The following is a 12,932-nucleotide window of genomic DNA, read 5'->3' as shown; positions in this document are numbered from 1 at the left end:
TCCTTTCTCAAGGCTATGAAGGTGGCAAAAAACTTGTTTGGCTTCACTCAGCCTGATCTCTTCAGGCAAATTAATTCATGACCTTTTTTAAACTCATGTAATTGGATATCCACTGGCATATGATAAAACCTCTAATTACTTCAATTACGGACAGGTATGACATTTCTGTCGCTAGCTTGGAAACTGATACATCCAAAGTGGATTCAGACTTTCACAAAACTTAGAGCTTCAGCCCTTGCATATAGTGAAGGGACAAACAGTAGCCACTGACTTTGGAAAAGCCAAATCCCAGATTTCATGGAGGGTATGGTGTTTTACCTTCATATGAAACTTAATATGAGGTTTTTTATCTATGCAAGATGTGGTACATGCAGTTTGTATATAGCACATTCAATTCAGTTTTGAGTTTTTTCTGAACTCATTCTCAGTGTAACAGAATTGAATAAGCCACATAAAGCTGATTTTTACTGTAGTATTAATTGCCATTGAAGATCAATCTCTTGTCTTCAGTTTAAATGTTCACAGTTATATTGTGGACAAAGATTAGAGATGTGAATATGTAAACAATCTGGCTTTTGTCATGAGAGTACTTAGCCGGAAACATTTTTAGGAACTTATTGCTGTACCCAGAATGTGATCTAATTTCACCTAAGGTAACAACACTAACAACACTTGTCTTCTGAACCTATGGGCAATTTCAGGAGGTGAGGCATTGCATTCTGAAATAGGAACCTAAGAGGTGAACCAAACCAGTTTTTGTAAATGCCTAAATGCTGAAAGAGCTGGTGGACGTCATCGCGGAACCTCTCTCAATTATTTTTTAACGATCCTGGGAATTTGGAGAGGTCCCAGTAGACTGGAAGCTGGCAAATGCTGTGCCGATTTTCAAGAAGGGTCAGAAAGAAGACCCTAGCAATTACAGGCCTGTCAGTCTCACGTCAGTGCCTGGTAAAATCATGGAGAAGATGGTTCTCGAACTTATTGAGGCGCACCTGGGGGACAAAGCAGTCATTGGTCCCAGCCAGCATGGGTTTGTGAAGGGTAGGTCCTACCTAACTAACCTGATTTCCTTTTATGATAAGATCACCCGTATGGTGGACCAAGGGAAACCAGCTGATGTGATTTTTTTTGGACTTCAGCAAGGCTTTTGACACGGTTTCCCATAGGATCCTACTGGACAAAATGTCCACCATACAGCTAAATAAAAACATCATACGATGGGTGAGCAATTGGCTAACGGGCAGGGCCCAAAGGGTTATGGTAAATGGGGCTGCGTCAGGCTGGCGGGCGGTCACCAGTGGGGTCCCTCAAGGCTCCATTTTAGGGCCGGTACTTTTCAATATTTTTATAAACGATCTGGATGTAGGAATAGAAGGTATTTTGAGCAAGTTTGCTGATGACACCAAACTTGGAGGAGTTGTGGACTCGAATGAGGGTGGAAAGGCCTTACAGAGGGATCTGGACAGGTTGGAGAGCTGGGCGATCACCAACCGCATGAAGTTCAATAAGAGCAAGTGCTGGGTCCTGCACCTGGGACGGGGAAACCCTGGCTGCATGTACAGACTGGGCGATGAGACGCTGGAGAGCAGCCTAGAAGAGAGGGATCTGGGGGTCGTGGTAGACAGCAAGTTGAATATGAGCCAGCAGTGTGCCCTGGCAGCCAGGAGGGCCAACCGTGTCCTGGGGTGCATCAAGCACGGCATCGCTAGTAGGTCAAGGGAGGTGATTGTCCCGCTCTACTCTGCGCTGGTGCGGCCTCACCTCGAGTACTGTGTGCAGTTCTGGGCACCACAGTATAAAAAGGACATGAAACTGTTGGAAAGTGTCCAGAGGAGGGCTACGAAGATGGTGAAAGGCCTGGAGGGGAAGACGTACGAAGAACGGCTGAGGTCACTTGGCCTGTTCAGCCTGGAGAAGAGGAGGCTGAGGGGAGACCTCATCACAGTCTACAACTTCCTCGTAAGGGGGTGTCAAGAGGCAGGAGACCTTTTCTCCATTAACACCAGTGACAGGACCCGCGGGAACAGGGTTAAGCTGAGGCAGGGGAAATTTAGGCTTGACATCAGGAGGGGGTTCTTCACAGAGAGGGTGGTTGCACACTGGAACAGGCTCCCCAGGGAAGTGGTCACTGCACCGAGCCTGTCTGAATTTAAGAAGAGATTGGACTGTGAACTTAGGCACATGGTCTGAACTTTTGGGTAGACCTGTGCGGTGTCAAGAGTTGGACTTGATGATCCTTAAGGGTCCCTTCCAACTCAGGATATTCTATGATTCTATTTTCCTTCATTACAGATGCATAAATTTCAGCAGTCAAGGGTTGAATGAAACCCTGTCTACTAGCATCAAAAGAGATAAGCCATTGTGATACAGAAGTTGTTTTCCTTTTAGAAAGGAATGATTAGCTTGAAGACAAACTTGGCTTGCTTTTCCCTTGTTTCAGTTTAACTGTTGAGGGGAGTGAGGGAAATTCCCTGTAATATTCTGGAAGTAGATTAGAACAGATACAATAATACAGCTACAATATTTAAGGTAGCTGGTGGCAAATCTTGGGCTTTAAATTTTGCTCTTTATTCATGTTGAAGATTGTTCTCAACATCTTTATTGTTTATGGGCATCCAGTCATTCACACTGGGGAACTTTAAAATAGACAAATGTGTTACTGAGCTTGTCCTTGAGACACGTGTAGCCAACAATTAAAGTAGTTCTGGGAATACCATGAAGTTGAAACAGAATTTTGACATTCTTGGTTCTGTAGCATATTCTGCAGTGAAAGTTAAACGTTTGAACTGCTCAGGAAAGAGGATAAGAAAAGATGATATGATTAAATGTGTGTATTTTCACAGTAGACCAAATGGTGATAAATTAATAAATAAAATTCTGTGAGAACAGTATATGAATTTAGAATTTTGCAACACTGTGTACTACCACACTTTACACTTTGTACTTAGTGTGAAGGGAAGTTAGAATTCATTAAGGAAAAGGATTTCATTTTAAATACACAGCTCTGATTTTATTGCCAATAAAACATGGTAAGCTCAGGTTAAAAAAGTGTATATATACGTGTATGCAAGGTCACTTTAAAGAAATAGATATAATAAAATAAGCTAAATAACTATATATGTGTAAAACTTGTAGCTAACTTTGAAGCTTATCACACTAGAATCTAGTAGTGAAGACCAATAAGCACTGTGCTCAGGGAAGAGTTGTCCTGTGGAAGTGTTCCTACATGTCTGCTAGCCATAAAACATGTCTGCTAGCCATAAAAATTGTTTTGCAGTTTAGAGATGTCTGAGTTTCTGAGCTGCATCTTGTTGGTCCAAAAAGCTTTGGCTGCACTCTGGTTTTGTTAATGCAACTTTGAAAATGTGGGCTAGTTGTACAGCTGCTATATTGCTCTGATTCCTTGGAAGGTAATTTAAGCTATATTATAGAAATAATTTTCTTATCTTTATGGGGCATTGGACATCTGCCTGTGACTAGGACAGATGAACTGCTCACACAGTACCCTGAAAATGTTAGCTGAGAGACAGGAATCACAAGTAAAAGCTATAAATGCCTTCACTAGACTAAAAACTCACTGATTTCCAGTGTGAATGGGATGAATCATGTTAATTGTATGTTGTTAGCTGGTTAGTTATTGCATTCTTTTTCTCAAAGAATGTGCCTAAAGCTGCCACAGAAGCATTTTTGAGGTAACAAACTCTCTAGAAAAGAATTTGACATTTCTGTAGCACATACTATAAACATTAAGACAGAGAGCCTTATCAGGAACAGAATGCTAAATATCACTTTAATATCAGATTTTTTTTGTTTTTGCTGTGAATTCAAAGTGCCAGTTATAGCACGCGTTTTTGTGTGAAGACAGTTGTTTGTGTGCCTCTGTTATGTGGCTACAAACAGTATGCTGTATTGAAGTATAAATATAGCCTGGATAGTACGCTTACTGGTCTATGTTCCGAGGATAAATGTGTTTTCAGTAATCAGGTAAAATATCAGGTCATCAGCTGTCCAGAAATTACTTAGTAGCAAGTCAACTACAACACTTTTTCTATGGATTAGTTATAGGAATTAGTATGAACATACGATTTTTTTTTTATGTAGTCTGTAGATTCAGAGGATTTGTGCTCTTTATAGCTTTTAGAAGATTTTTTCTTTTTTTTTCTTTTCCAGCAGTGTCTAGGTCTCCTTGTTACAGAGCTTTCTGAAAGCTAACAGTAAAAATGCTGACAAAAAAAGAAACAGGTTAAGGCCAAATTCATCTGATTAGTTGAATTGTAGTCTTAGACCAGGAAAAATTCCTTCACATCAGGAAACTTTGCTCCATGCCAGGATAACATTGTCTGGTTGCTACCTGTGAGGAAGGACACATCTTCCTTTCATCTTTCCTGCTCCAACCTCCTCCACAGCCCCTGTTAACATAACTCTCCCTAAACACTGTTTGCATAGGTATTTTTGGCCCAATTGCATCTTGTCATCAGTTTGGTTTACTTAATATTAGCATTAAATGACGCTAATATCCTTGAAAACAGATCAGTCCACTTTCATCATTTATTCCAGATTTAATTCTGTTTATTCATAGTATATGTATAAATCATTGTTAGAAATGTAAATTCTCTTCATTCTGTCTTGCATTAGATAGCAATAGATAATGGAATGAGGCGTATCTTAGTTAAATCAGTGCTATGTGTACATCAGATAAATTAGGCTTTCTCATTCAAGGAGATGTGCCTTATTTTGTAAGCCAAGCTTTCATTGTCCTAGCAAATAATTAACTGGGAACATGTAGATATATTAAATCCCTGCACTCCCTAAAGGAAAGAGTGACTTAGCAGCCAGGGAGGATGAGGTTCACAGTTACGCAGACTTACGCAGAAGTTAAAATGCTACAGTGAATAGTCACGTCTGAAAATATGAAGTAATTTTTGAAATGTTGAAGTACATATTTTGACACAAAGCATCTTTTCATTTCTAACAGCTGTGAACTTATTATTCCTTTACTTTTAGGAAAACAACCTTAAGCAAAATATTAGCACCTGCAGCATAATTTTGGAAATGGCATTTTGGTCATTTATTTTTTTAAATAGACAATTTTTCTGAAGCATGATTTATCTGAGTATGGCAGCTTTTTAAAATCTTATTTAAGGTTCAAAAGTAATTGTTAACAAGGCTTATAGAATAATTACCTCTTTTTTACCAATGGTTATTTTTAAGTCTTTCACCAAAAGTATTAGTTGCCTTAAGAGAAAAGGGTGGGAGGAAGACAAACATACTAGTTAATTTTACTGATAATAACTTCTATTTCTTATCTTTCATCGTTATTTTTGGCAAATCTACATTGTAGCTTTACCGTCCTTACGTCTGGCAAGATATGATAAAGCCCAACTGCTTTGAAGCAGCATACAAAAACAAACAATTCAGTTCTTTTTCTGGATTTCTATTTTAGGATTTTCTTTTGTGTGTCTGCATTACACTAAATGAAATGTTTGAACTCGGAAACTTCTACTTATGTTAAATTGTTTTTACTTTCCAATTAACATACTTCTCTTGCACATAGTATTATAACAGCAACATTCTTAGAATGGATTTTCATTATTTAAGTGACTTAAATGTTCAAGATTTGAAAGCTGTTTTAGAACTAGAGCTATGATTAAAAGCAGAATTTTATGCTTTGTCAAACTATTTATCTAGTTTAAGTGCTTTTGTATTTAAGATAGGCAATTACAATTTTCACATGTGAATTTAAAAAAATATAATTGCTATTATAGCTAAAGGTATTATTGTTTAAGAAAAATTATTTTAAAGGAGAAATGGCTAATATTTTTGTCTTCCGTGCATTCAGTATGAATATGAATAGTTTACTTATTGTCTTCGTATGCAATACAGACTTCATATTGACATCTCAAGTTCATAGTTACTGTACAGTCTTTCAAACTACAATCAGTTTAAACAGGGAGATCACTAGCCTTGAAAGAGTTGGAAATAAATGCAGATTTAGTGCGAACAGCTATTTATATTTGAACACATAATATCTGGTTATATATTATGGTAGTTTTCAAATTAAAACTTCTGATGTTTACATAGCTTACTGTTAACATTTTAAAAATTAGTTTTTAACATGTTACATTTTTCTTTCACTCTGTTCATTCTGTGTATACCTGATAATGGAAAATAATGTATGGTTCTTACTAATATACTCTAAAAAGAGAAAGAACTTTCCAATATTTTCAAGGTTTCAGTGATCTAAAATTTATACAACTGCCTTATTTTCTTTAGTAAAGTTCTTTGCTTGCTTGCTTCAACAGTTTTGAGATTACCAATCAGATGTTTTCCATATTTAGGTTTACCTTGGCTGTTCACCTTTAATGTGAAATTTTATCCTCCGGATCCTTCACAACTGACTGAAGACATCACTAGGTATGTACAGTTCATAATTTTAAACTTAAAAATTATTGCTATTTAATCAAAATAGGCTTCATAAGTTTCTGGATGCCAGAACAGGTTCTATTACTGTAGAATTCTCATATCAACTACTTTTTGGAGTATAGACACAAACTTGTCCCTTGGCATGGAAGGCATCTTGAGGAAGCAGGAGTACCTAGCAGGGTATTTCTCAAAAAGAACAAGAGGCCTTTGTTTCTTCAGAAAGAAAAATTTAATGATAAGTTGAGATATAATATGAGGAGAATGCAGGAGGGGGAGATGAGATCATGTACGAAGGAAGACAGTGGTTTATTTTTGGGCTGTTGCTTTATTATAGAGTACATGAGGGTATGGGAGTGTTGTTTTGGAGAGCAAAGCTTAAGGGACATAAGGTAATTCAGTTACCTAAGATTGTTGAAAATGTAGCTTTTCTAGTTTTAGTAAAACCATAAAACATGTAAATAATTATGTTGCTTAGATGGCAATGGAATAAGATCTAATGAGATGTAAGAACTAAGTACTTTCTAAGCACCTAAAATACAGCATTGTAAGACTAACATAAGCAGTGTAGGCAATTGGCTCACTTTGTCAGGAGTTATGGCAAACCTAAGCACTTTGTTTTAATTTCGAGTTGGTTAATTCTGGTGAGGTGGGATATGTCATTACATACTGCATTTAATCAGTTCTCTACACAAAATAAGATAGCTATGTGAGTCTGTAGTTGATATATTACTACAAATAAGCTAAGACACTTAGTATGCAGTGTTTTTCAACTGTCTGTTTAGTTTGAAAGTTTTCAGTGTCAATTGCCATTTGAATTGCGTGTTCAACTGGTAAAGCGTTTTTATGATTATAGCTTAAAGTGAAATTCATTAAAATTTGAACTTGTAAAACTTCTTTTTTTAATTAAATATCTGTGCTAGGGCATGATGTCCCCTGATTGTTAACTTGTTATATTTGGTAGAAGACTATGTGCAGTACTAGAAATAGTAAATTCTAATATATACATGGTTTAAGGAAGGCAGTTATGGTTTCAGTAATGATACAGATTTCTTCTGTTACATTACTTGATGAGCTAATGACTGTGGAAGTGAAATCAATTTACTATGTAATAATGACCTTCAAAATAAGGTGTAACAAATTATTACTGTATTGGATTACTTTAAAAATGTTTATGATCACATGTATCAGAGAAATTCTGCTTTATCTTATATATATATATATATATATATATATATATATATATATATATATTTTAATTGGTAACTCTTCATCTGTTCACGTTTTTCATCCCATTCCCCCTCCTTTTCTTTGTCTTGCAGATATTTCTTGTGCCTACAGCTTCGCCAGGATATTGCTTCTGGTCGACTGCCATGTTCTTTTGTGACTCACGCCCTCCTTGGTTCATATATCCTGCAGGCTGAAATGGGTGATCATGACCCAGAGGAGCACCACGGTGACTACATCAGTGAATTCCAATTTGCACCCAATCAAACTCAAGAAATGGAGGAGAAAGTAGCTGAGCTACACAAAACACACAGGTCTGTCAGATAGAGCATGATGAAATTAAATCATGCTGTCATGTTCATTACCGTTTCTCTTAAGAGCTTATAAACTGCTAAACTGAGGCCTTTTGTTGTTCTGTAAGTCTTTTGCTATGTAACAGGAGCTTCTTAATCCCATGTGTTTCAAAATGTCGATTTGAAAATAATAGCTTCACTAAGATATCAGAAGAGATCATTTGGAGAAAATATTTTATCCAAGCATATGAATTAGTTGTCCAATTCATGACAATGTAGACCTAAAAAATATTTTGGAAGAGTGAATATGGAAACCTAAATTAAAGTAATATAACTGCTCTGAAAGAACAGTTCTGCTTTACATTGAAAATGCTAGTGATACCGTACAAACTGACATTTTTCTGTGTCTGAATTGCAGGATTCCCGTTTTGATTCTTTGTTCTTTGGACAATAAACTCAAGGTTTGTTTTTTGGTTTTAGGGGCTTGACTCCAGCACAGGCGGATTCCCAGTTCCTAGAAAATGCTAAGAGACTTTCCATGTATGGAGTGGATTTACATCATGCCAAGGTATCAGGGTTTGATTTGGTTTTCAAATAGTGCTTGGTATTGAAGAGAGTAGTGTATGCTTGATTTGAAAGTGTTTGGATCCTCAGTGCTTTCATATGAGCCTTTTATCTCATGATAACTACTCAGTTAACAGCTTTGACATTCTTAAAATCTATTTTGAGTTTTATTTAATGCGTAGACATAAGTGCATCCTAGAAAGAATATTCTAGAATATTTTAAGTAGATTTTAAGCATCTGGTCTTTGGATCAAAGAATATGTAATTATTTCTGAAATTCCCCAAGAGTTAGAAATGATGAGTATGGGTGGGAAGAGGTCTTGGGGGGGGGGGGGGGGGGAGGGTGCTTTTCAGAGGCTTTTCTTTTTCATCCCTTTAGATGAGTCAAATCAAAACTGCATTTCTATTAGGATTTTTAATGTAAAAATCCAACAAGCCAACTAACCCTCGCTCCCCTTTCAGTCCCTCCCGGAAATCCAGAGCCTCAAATGATGAGGAAAATTAATGCATTGTAAGCGTATCAGTCCTATATATATAAAGAAGAAAACCAAGACTTTAAAATACTGGAGATGGACTCCTACAGAAATTTTATGCACTTACATTTGCAATTTTCCACAGACTACTTCTTGTGTTCTCTTAGAAACACTTGAAAGAAATATGCTTACATTTTTATTCATGTACATTAAATATGTCTGGAATATTTATTCATTTTCTAATATTCATTTTCTAATACAAGTGCAGTATGGCAGTTCACTTGGTCTGAAGCACTTCAAGGAACTTGCATACTTAAGAGTTTTATTGAGCTTTCCTTTGCCATAGTGAAGTATCTGAAAGAACTGCTGTTTGCCAGGGTCCACTTGCAGCTAATTGTTATGCCAGTGAAGCAACACTTAATGACAGTGTTGGCATTTGATGTAGTTGATTTGTTTTTTGTGAGGACATGTTATGCCATATTACTCTGCAGCAGTACAGTATATCCAGGCCTTATCAGTAAGTGTTTGGTTATGTAGCTTGCTGAACTGGCATCAAATGCTGTCAGTAGCACAGAATGCTAAGAAACCTTGTGTGACAGCACTTTGATTGAAATGATTATGCTGATATTTCAGCCAGCTATCCATTGCTTCCTGTATCTTCTTTGGAATAGTAGGTGAATGTAAAAGATCACTGTCACCAACTTGCTCTGACTTTCTTGTTGAAGAGATCTGTTCTTACTTTCACTTCTTTTAGTATTAGAAATCAAATCATCAGTACACCCACCGTACTTCTCATAGTTGTTGACTTTGTCCTTTTGACAGAATACCTAAATTTCCCAGAACTGTGGTAAGTGCAGATAGAGGAGTGCCAAATTACTGGAGTCCAAATCCTTTGTTATAAAATTGTTACACTTGGTTATTTCTTCTTTAACAATCTCAATGTCACGGTCTTTCAAGTTTTAATATGAAATGAGTCCCATTTGCCTTCTTCCCTCAAGGTTTGCCTGAGATAATTACTTGTTTGGAATGTTAATAAAATGATTTTTATGGAATTGTCTCATACACGATAGGATTCTGAAGGTGTGGATATCATGCTGGGTGTATGTGCTAATGGACTGCTCATTTACAAAGATAGACTCCGGATCAACCGCTTTGCTTGGCCAAAAATTCTGAAGATTTCCTATAAGCGAAGTAATTTCTACATCAAAATCAGACCAGCAGAAGTAAGTAATACCTTTGTCTTGCCTTTTTTGTCTGATTATTTCTATCCAGCAACAGGAAAAACAGCCTCAGTTTTTACTAGGCATCCTGGAAGGCTTATGTTGGATTCGAGCAGAATTTAAGAGGGTTTTATTTTTCTCATCAGATTCTACCGCTTGTATTAAACACTTCTGATGATTAATGAATGTGACTCCAGCACTTTTTTTTGGAGGGGAAAAGTAATAGATGCAATGCTGTAACTTATATTTAGTGCAGGTAAAGCTAGTTACACTGGCCACGTTTTTACAAAATTGCAGCCCCTAGGGAGAGTCAGCCTCTCTTCCTCTGTGGATATAATTGTTCACTAAATGTCAATGCCGCTAGTTTTATGGATGTAACCAAAGACCTGAGTTGTCCTGTAGAGAGCTCTAACTTCCTGTTAGCTGCTGCAGAAATATCGAATTCACCTTTTTTCACTTACCGTTGTAAGTTTATGGGAGTCAACGAAGGAGGGAGGTTTACATTTTGAGCACATTTTAACTGGAAATTCTTTGTAGAAAACAAAATGATGAACTCTTTAAAGTATATCCTAAAATGTTTAGGGTAGCTTTTGCTGTGTGAATAAATAAAGTAAAATATGTTAATGACCTTTCAGAGCTAAATGGAGGAAAAGGTTTGAATTTATTCCTGAATTATTCTAGGCAAGATATGTACTGTCTGCTAATCTCAAATTGAAATCCATTAAAACTTTAAATGGCAAGTCACCTTCCCACAGCCTTGTATAAAAGCAGACTACTTTATGCTGATACAAAATCAGCTGTAGTGCTTATAAATAATAGGCAAGTTTTAAAGATATATTTTTAAATCTATCTTAGTTTTAGTTCCCAGGTCTCTTAAGTGACCAAAAACAAATTAGCCTCTACACAATCTTATAAAGCTAACTCATAATTTCTCAAAGCATCTATTTTGTTTGCACACACTTAAAAGTTCACAGAGCAATTCCCAGACCCTGTTTTGTTGAAAAGGGATTTATTAAAGTACGGAACACTATCAGTTTGAAATCACTATAGTATTTTAGTGTAAATAGACTTCACATGAAATGACAGGAGCTGTGTTTAGCTTAAGTCTAATTGGCAGTAATGCAATACTTACATTGTACTTTTGTAACTTCTGGAAAACGTATGTATAAACAGATATATTTTTGCTAAAAAAAAAAAAAAAAAAAAGATATTTAATGAAATGGATTGGTAAGAGTGACACTGCAAAGTGGATTTCAAACTGGTATTGAATCCAAGGAAGATGTGCAGCACGACCTGCAGTACAATTTTTTCATTCAGTTTAAAAGTGTATTGGGCTGCTAGTCAGAAAATTAGCAAGGAATGCTGATGTATTTTTGGATTTCTCAGAAGAGTTATTAGTAAAGATAGGAAGTGATAATGTGTTTATTACCTGTCATGACTAGTCCTCCCAGTATAATTATATTAAAAGGCTAGAAACTGGTATTTTTGAAGTCTTACAAACTCTTATGACAGGAGAATTACTGCTTCTTACAGTAATGGAATTATCTGAACTCTGCCTTCCAGTTAATAGCTACGTTAAGGAAATGGGTTAATTTATTTGTGGATTCTTTCCAGCTGGAACAGTTTGAGAGCACTATTGGGTTCAAACTGCCAAACCACCGGGCTGCTAAAAGGTTATGGAAGGTTTGTGTGGAGCACCATACTTTCTTCAGGTAAATGATAATTCTCTTTCCCCAATTTTGCCAGGTATGCTCATATCTTTGAAAGGATATGAGGAAAGTTGAGAAGGTTTATCCCCTCTTTTCCCCTACTTCCTCCCTGTATTAACACCTCTTAGACAGAAGACATCCTATGAGTCACTGACACGGAATTACTAGTTCTGAAGGTCTAAAGTACAAATAAGTGTCATTTAAACTTTCAGCATGCTACCAGTATGAAACTAAACTAGTAATCATACATAGTATTTACTGATAGATCTACTTTTCAAAATGACAATCTAGAGAGCCAATAGACAAAATAAGCTGTGGGTTTGACAGTTAATCTTCATTCACTGCAGTTTTTTCAGTATCTTTTGCTGTTGAAGCTAAATGCTTACAGCTGAATTTTTGCTTGTTTATAAACTGGACTGAATTCACAGTCCATTCTTCAAAGAACAGCATGCTATTTATTTATGTAATAAACCCTAACTTAGAATCACAGAATATCCCAAGCTAGAAGGGACCCACAAGGATCATTGAGTTGAACTCTTTGAGTCCCCTAAGGACCACACAAAAAATTGGACCATGTGTCTGAGAGTATTGTCCTTTCATAGAAGCGCTTAGAATTTTCTCTGCATTTTTTCTCAGTAATTGCCAAATGCACAATTCTGAATCAATTATTGAAACTACGGTCTATTTGTCAATGACTACTTCAACAATAGAGTTGTTTCTTTCTACTTCCAGCATTGAAAAGTAATTTGAAAAATCTTTTTTTTTTTTTTTTTTATAATAGCACAATCTCCATGAAGGAGTGCATGTACTCATGCAGCCTCAGGAGTAATAGATTTAGGTTGAATCTCTCATGCATTGAATAGTCCTCAAATCTAGGTTTCTCACTGTAAAAAGGGCATGTAAAGGATTAAGCTTTCTCCTTCAGTAGGAGAACTCCTTACTAGACTTCTTAGTTAAGTTTATTAACCTAAATAGCTCATCATTCTATATTTCTTCAAAAGTTGAAGTCTGCTTTGGCTGGTGCTG

General features: G+C 36.4%; 1 protein-coding gene across 4 annotated transcripts in view; it reads left to right on the top strand.

Annotated features, from left to right (window-relative positions):
• EPB41L2 (erythrocyte membrane protein band 4.1 like 2) overlaps positions 1-12,932 on the top strand; it is a 112,064-nt gene that overhangs the window by 66,445 nt on the left and 32,687 nt on the right. For all 4 annotated transcript variants that reach the window (XM_084284679.1, XM_084284681.1, XM_084284680.1 and 1 more), the window contains 5 exons: positions 6,339-6,414; positions 7,743-7,961; positions 8,421-8,508; positions 10,048-10,200; positions 11,812-11,909. In XM_084284679.1, coding sequence (XP_084140805.1) covers positions 6,339-6,414; positions 7,743-7,961; positions 8,421-8,508; positions 10,048-10,200; positions 11,812-11,909 — 634 coding nt within the window. The remainder of the gene's footprint in view (positions 1-6,338; positions 6,415-7,742; positions 7,962-8,420; positions 8,509-10,047; positions 10,201-11,811; positions 11,910-12,932) is intronic.

The sequence above is a fragment of the Netta rufina genome, assembly GCF_964035555.1.
Source record: "Netta rufina genome assembly, chromosome: 3".
Taxonomy (NCBI): Eukaryota; Metazoa; Chordata; class Aves; order Anseriformes; family Anatidae; genus Netta; species Netta rufina.
The sequence above is the reverse complement of the archived record's forward strand: the minus strand, read 5'-3'. Positions and strand labels throughout refer to the sequence as shown.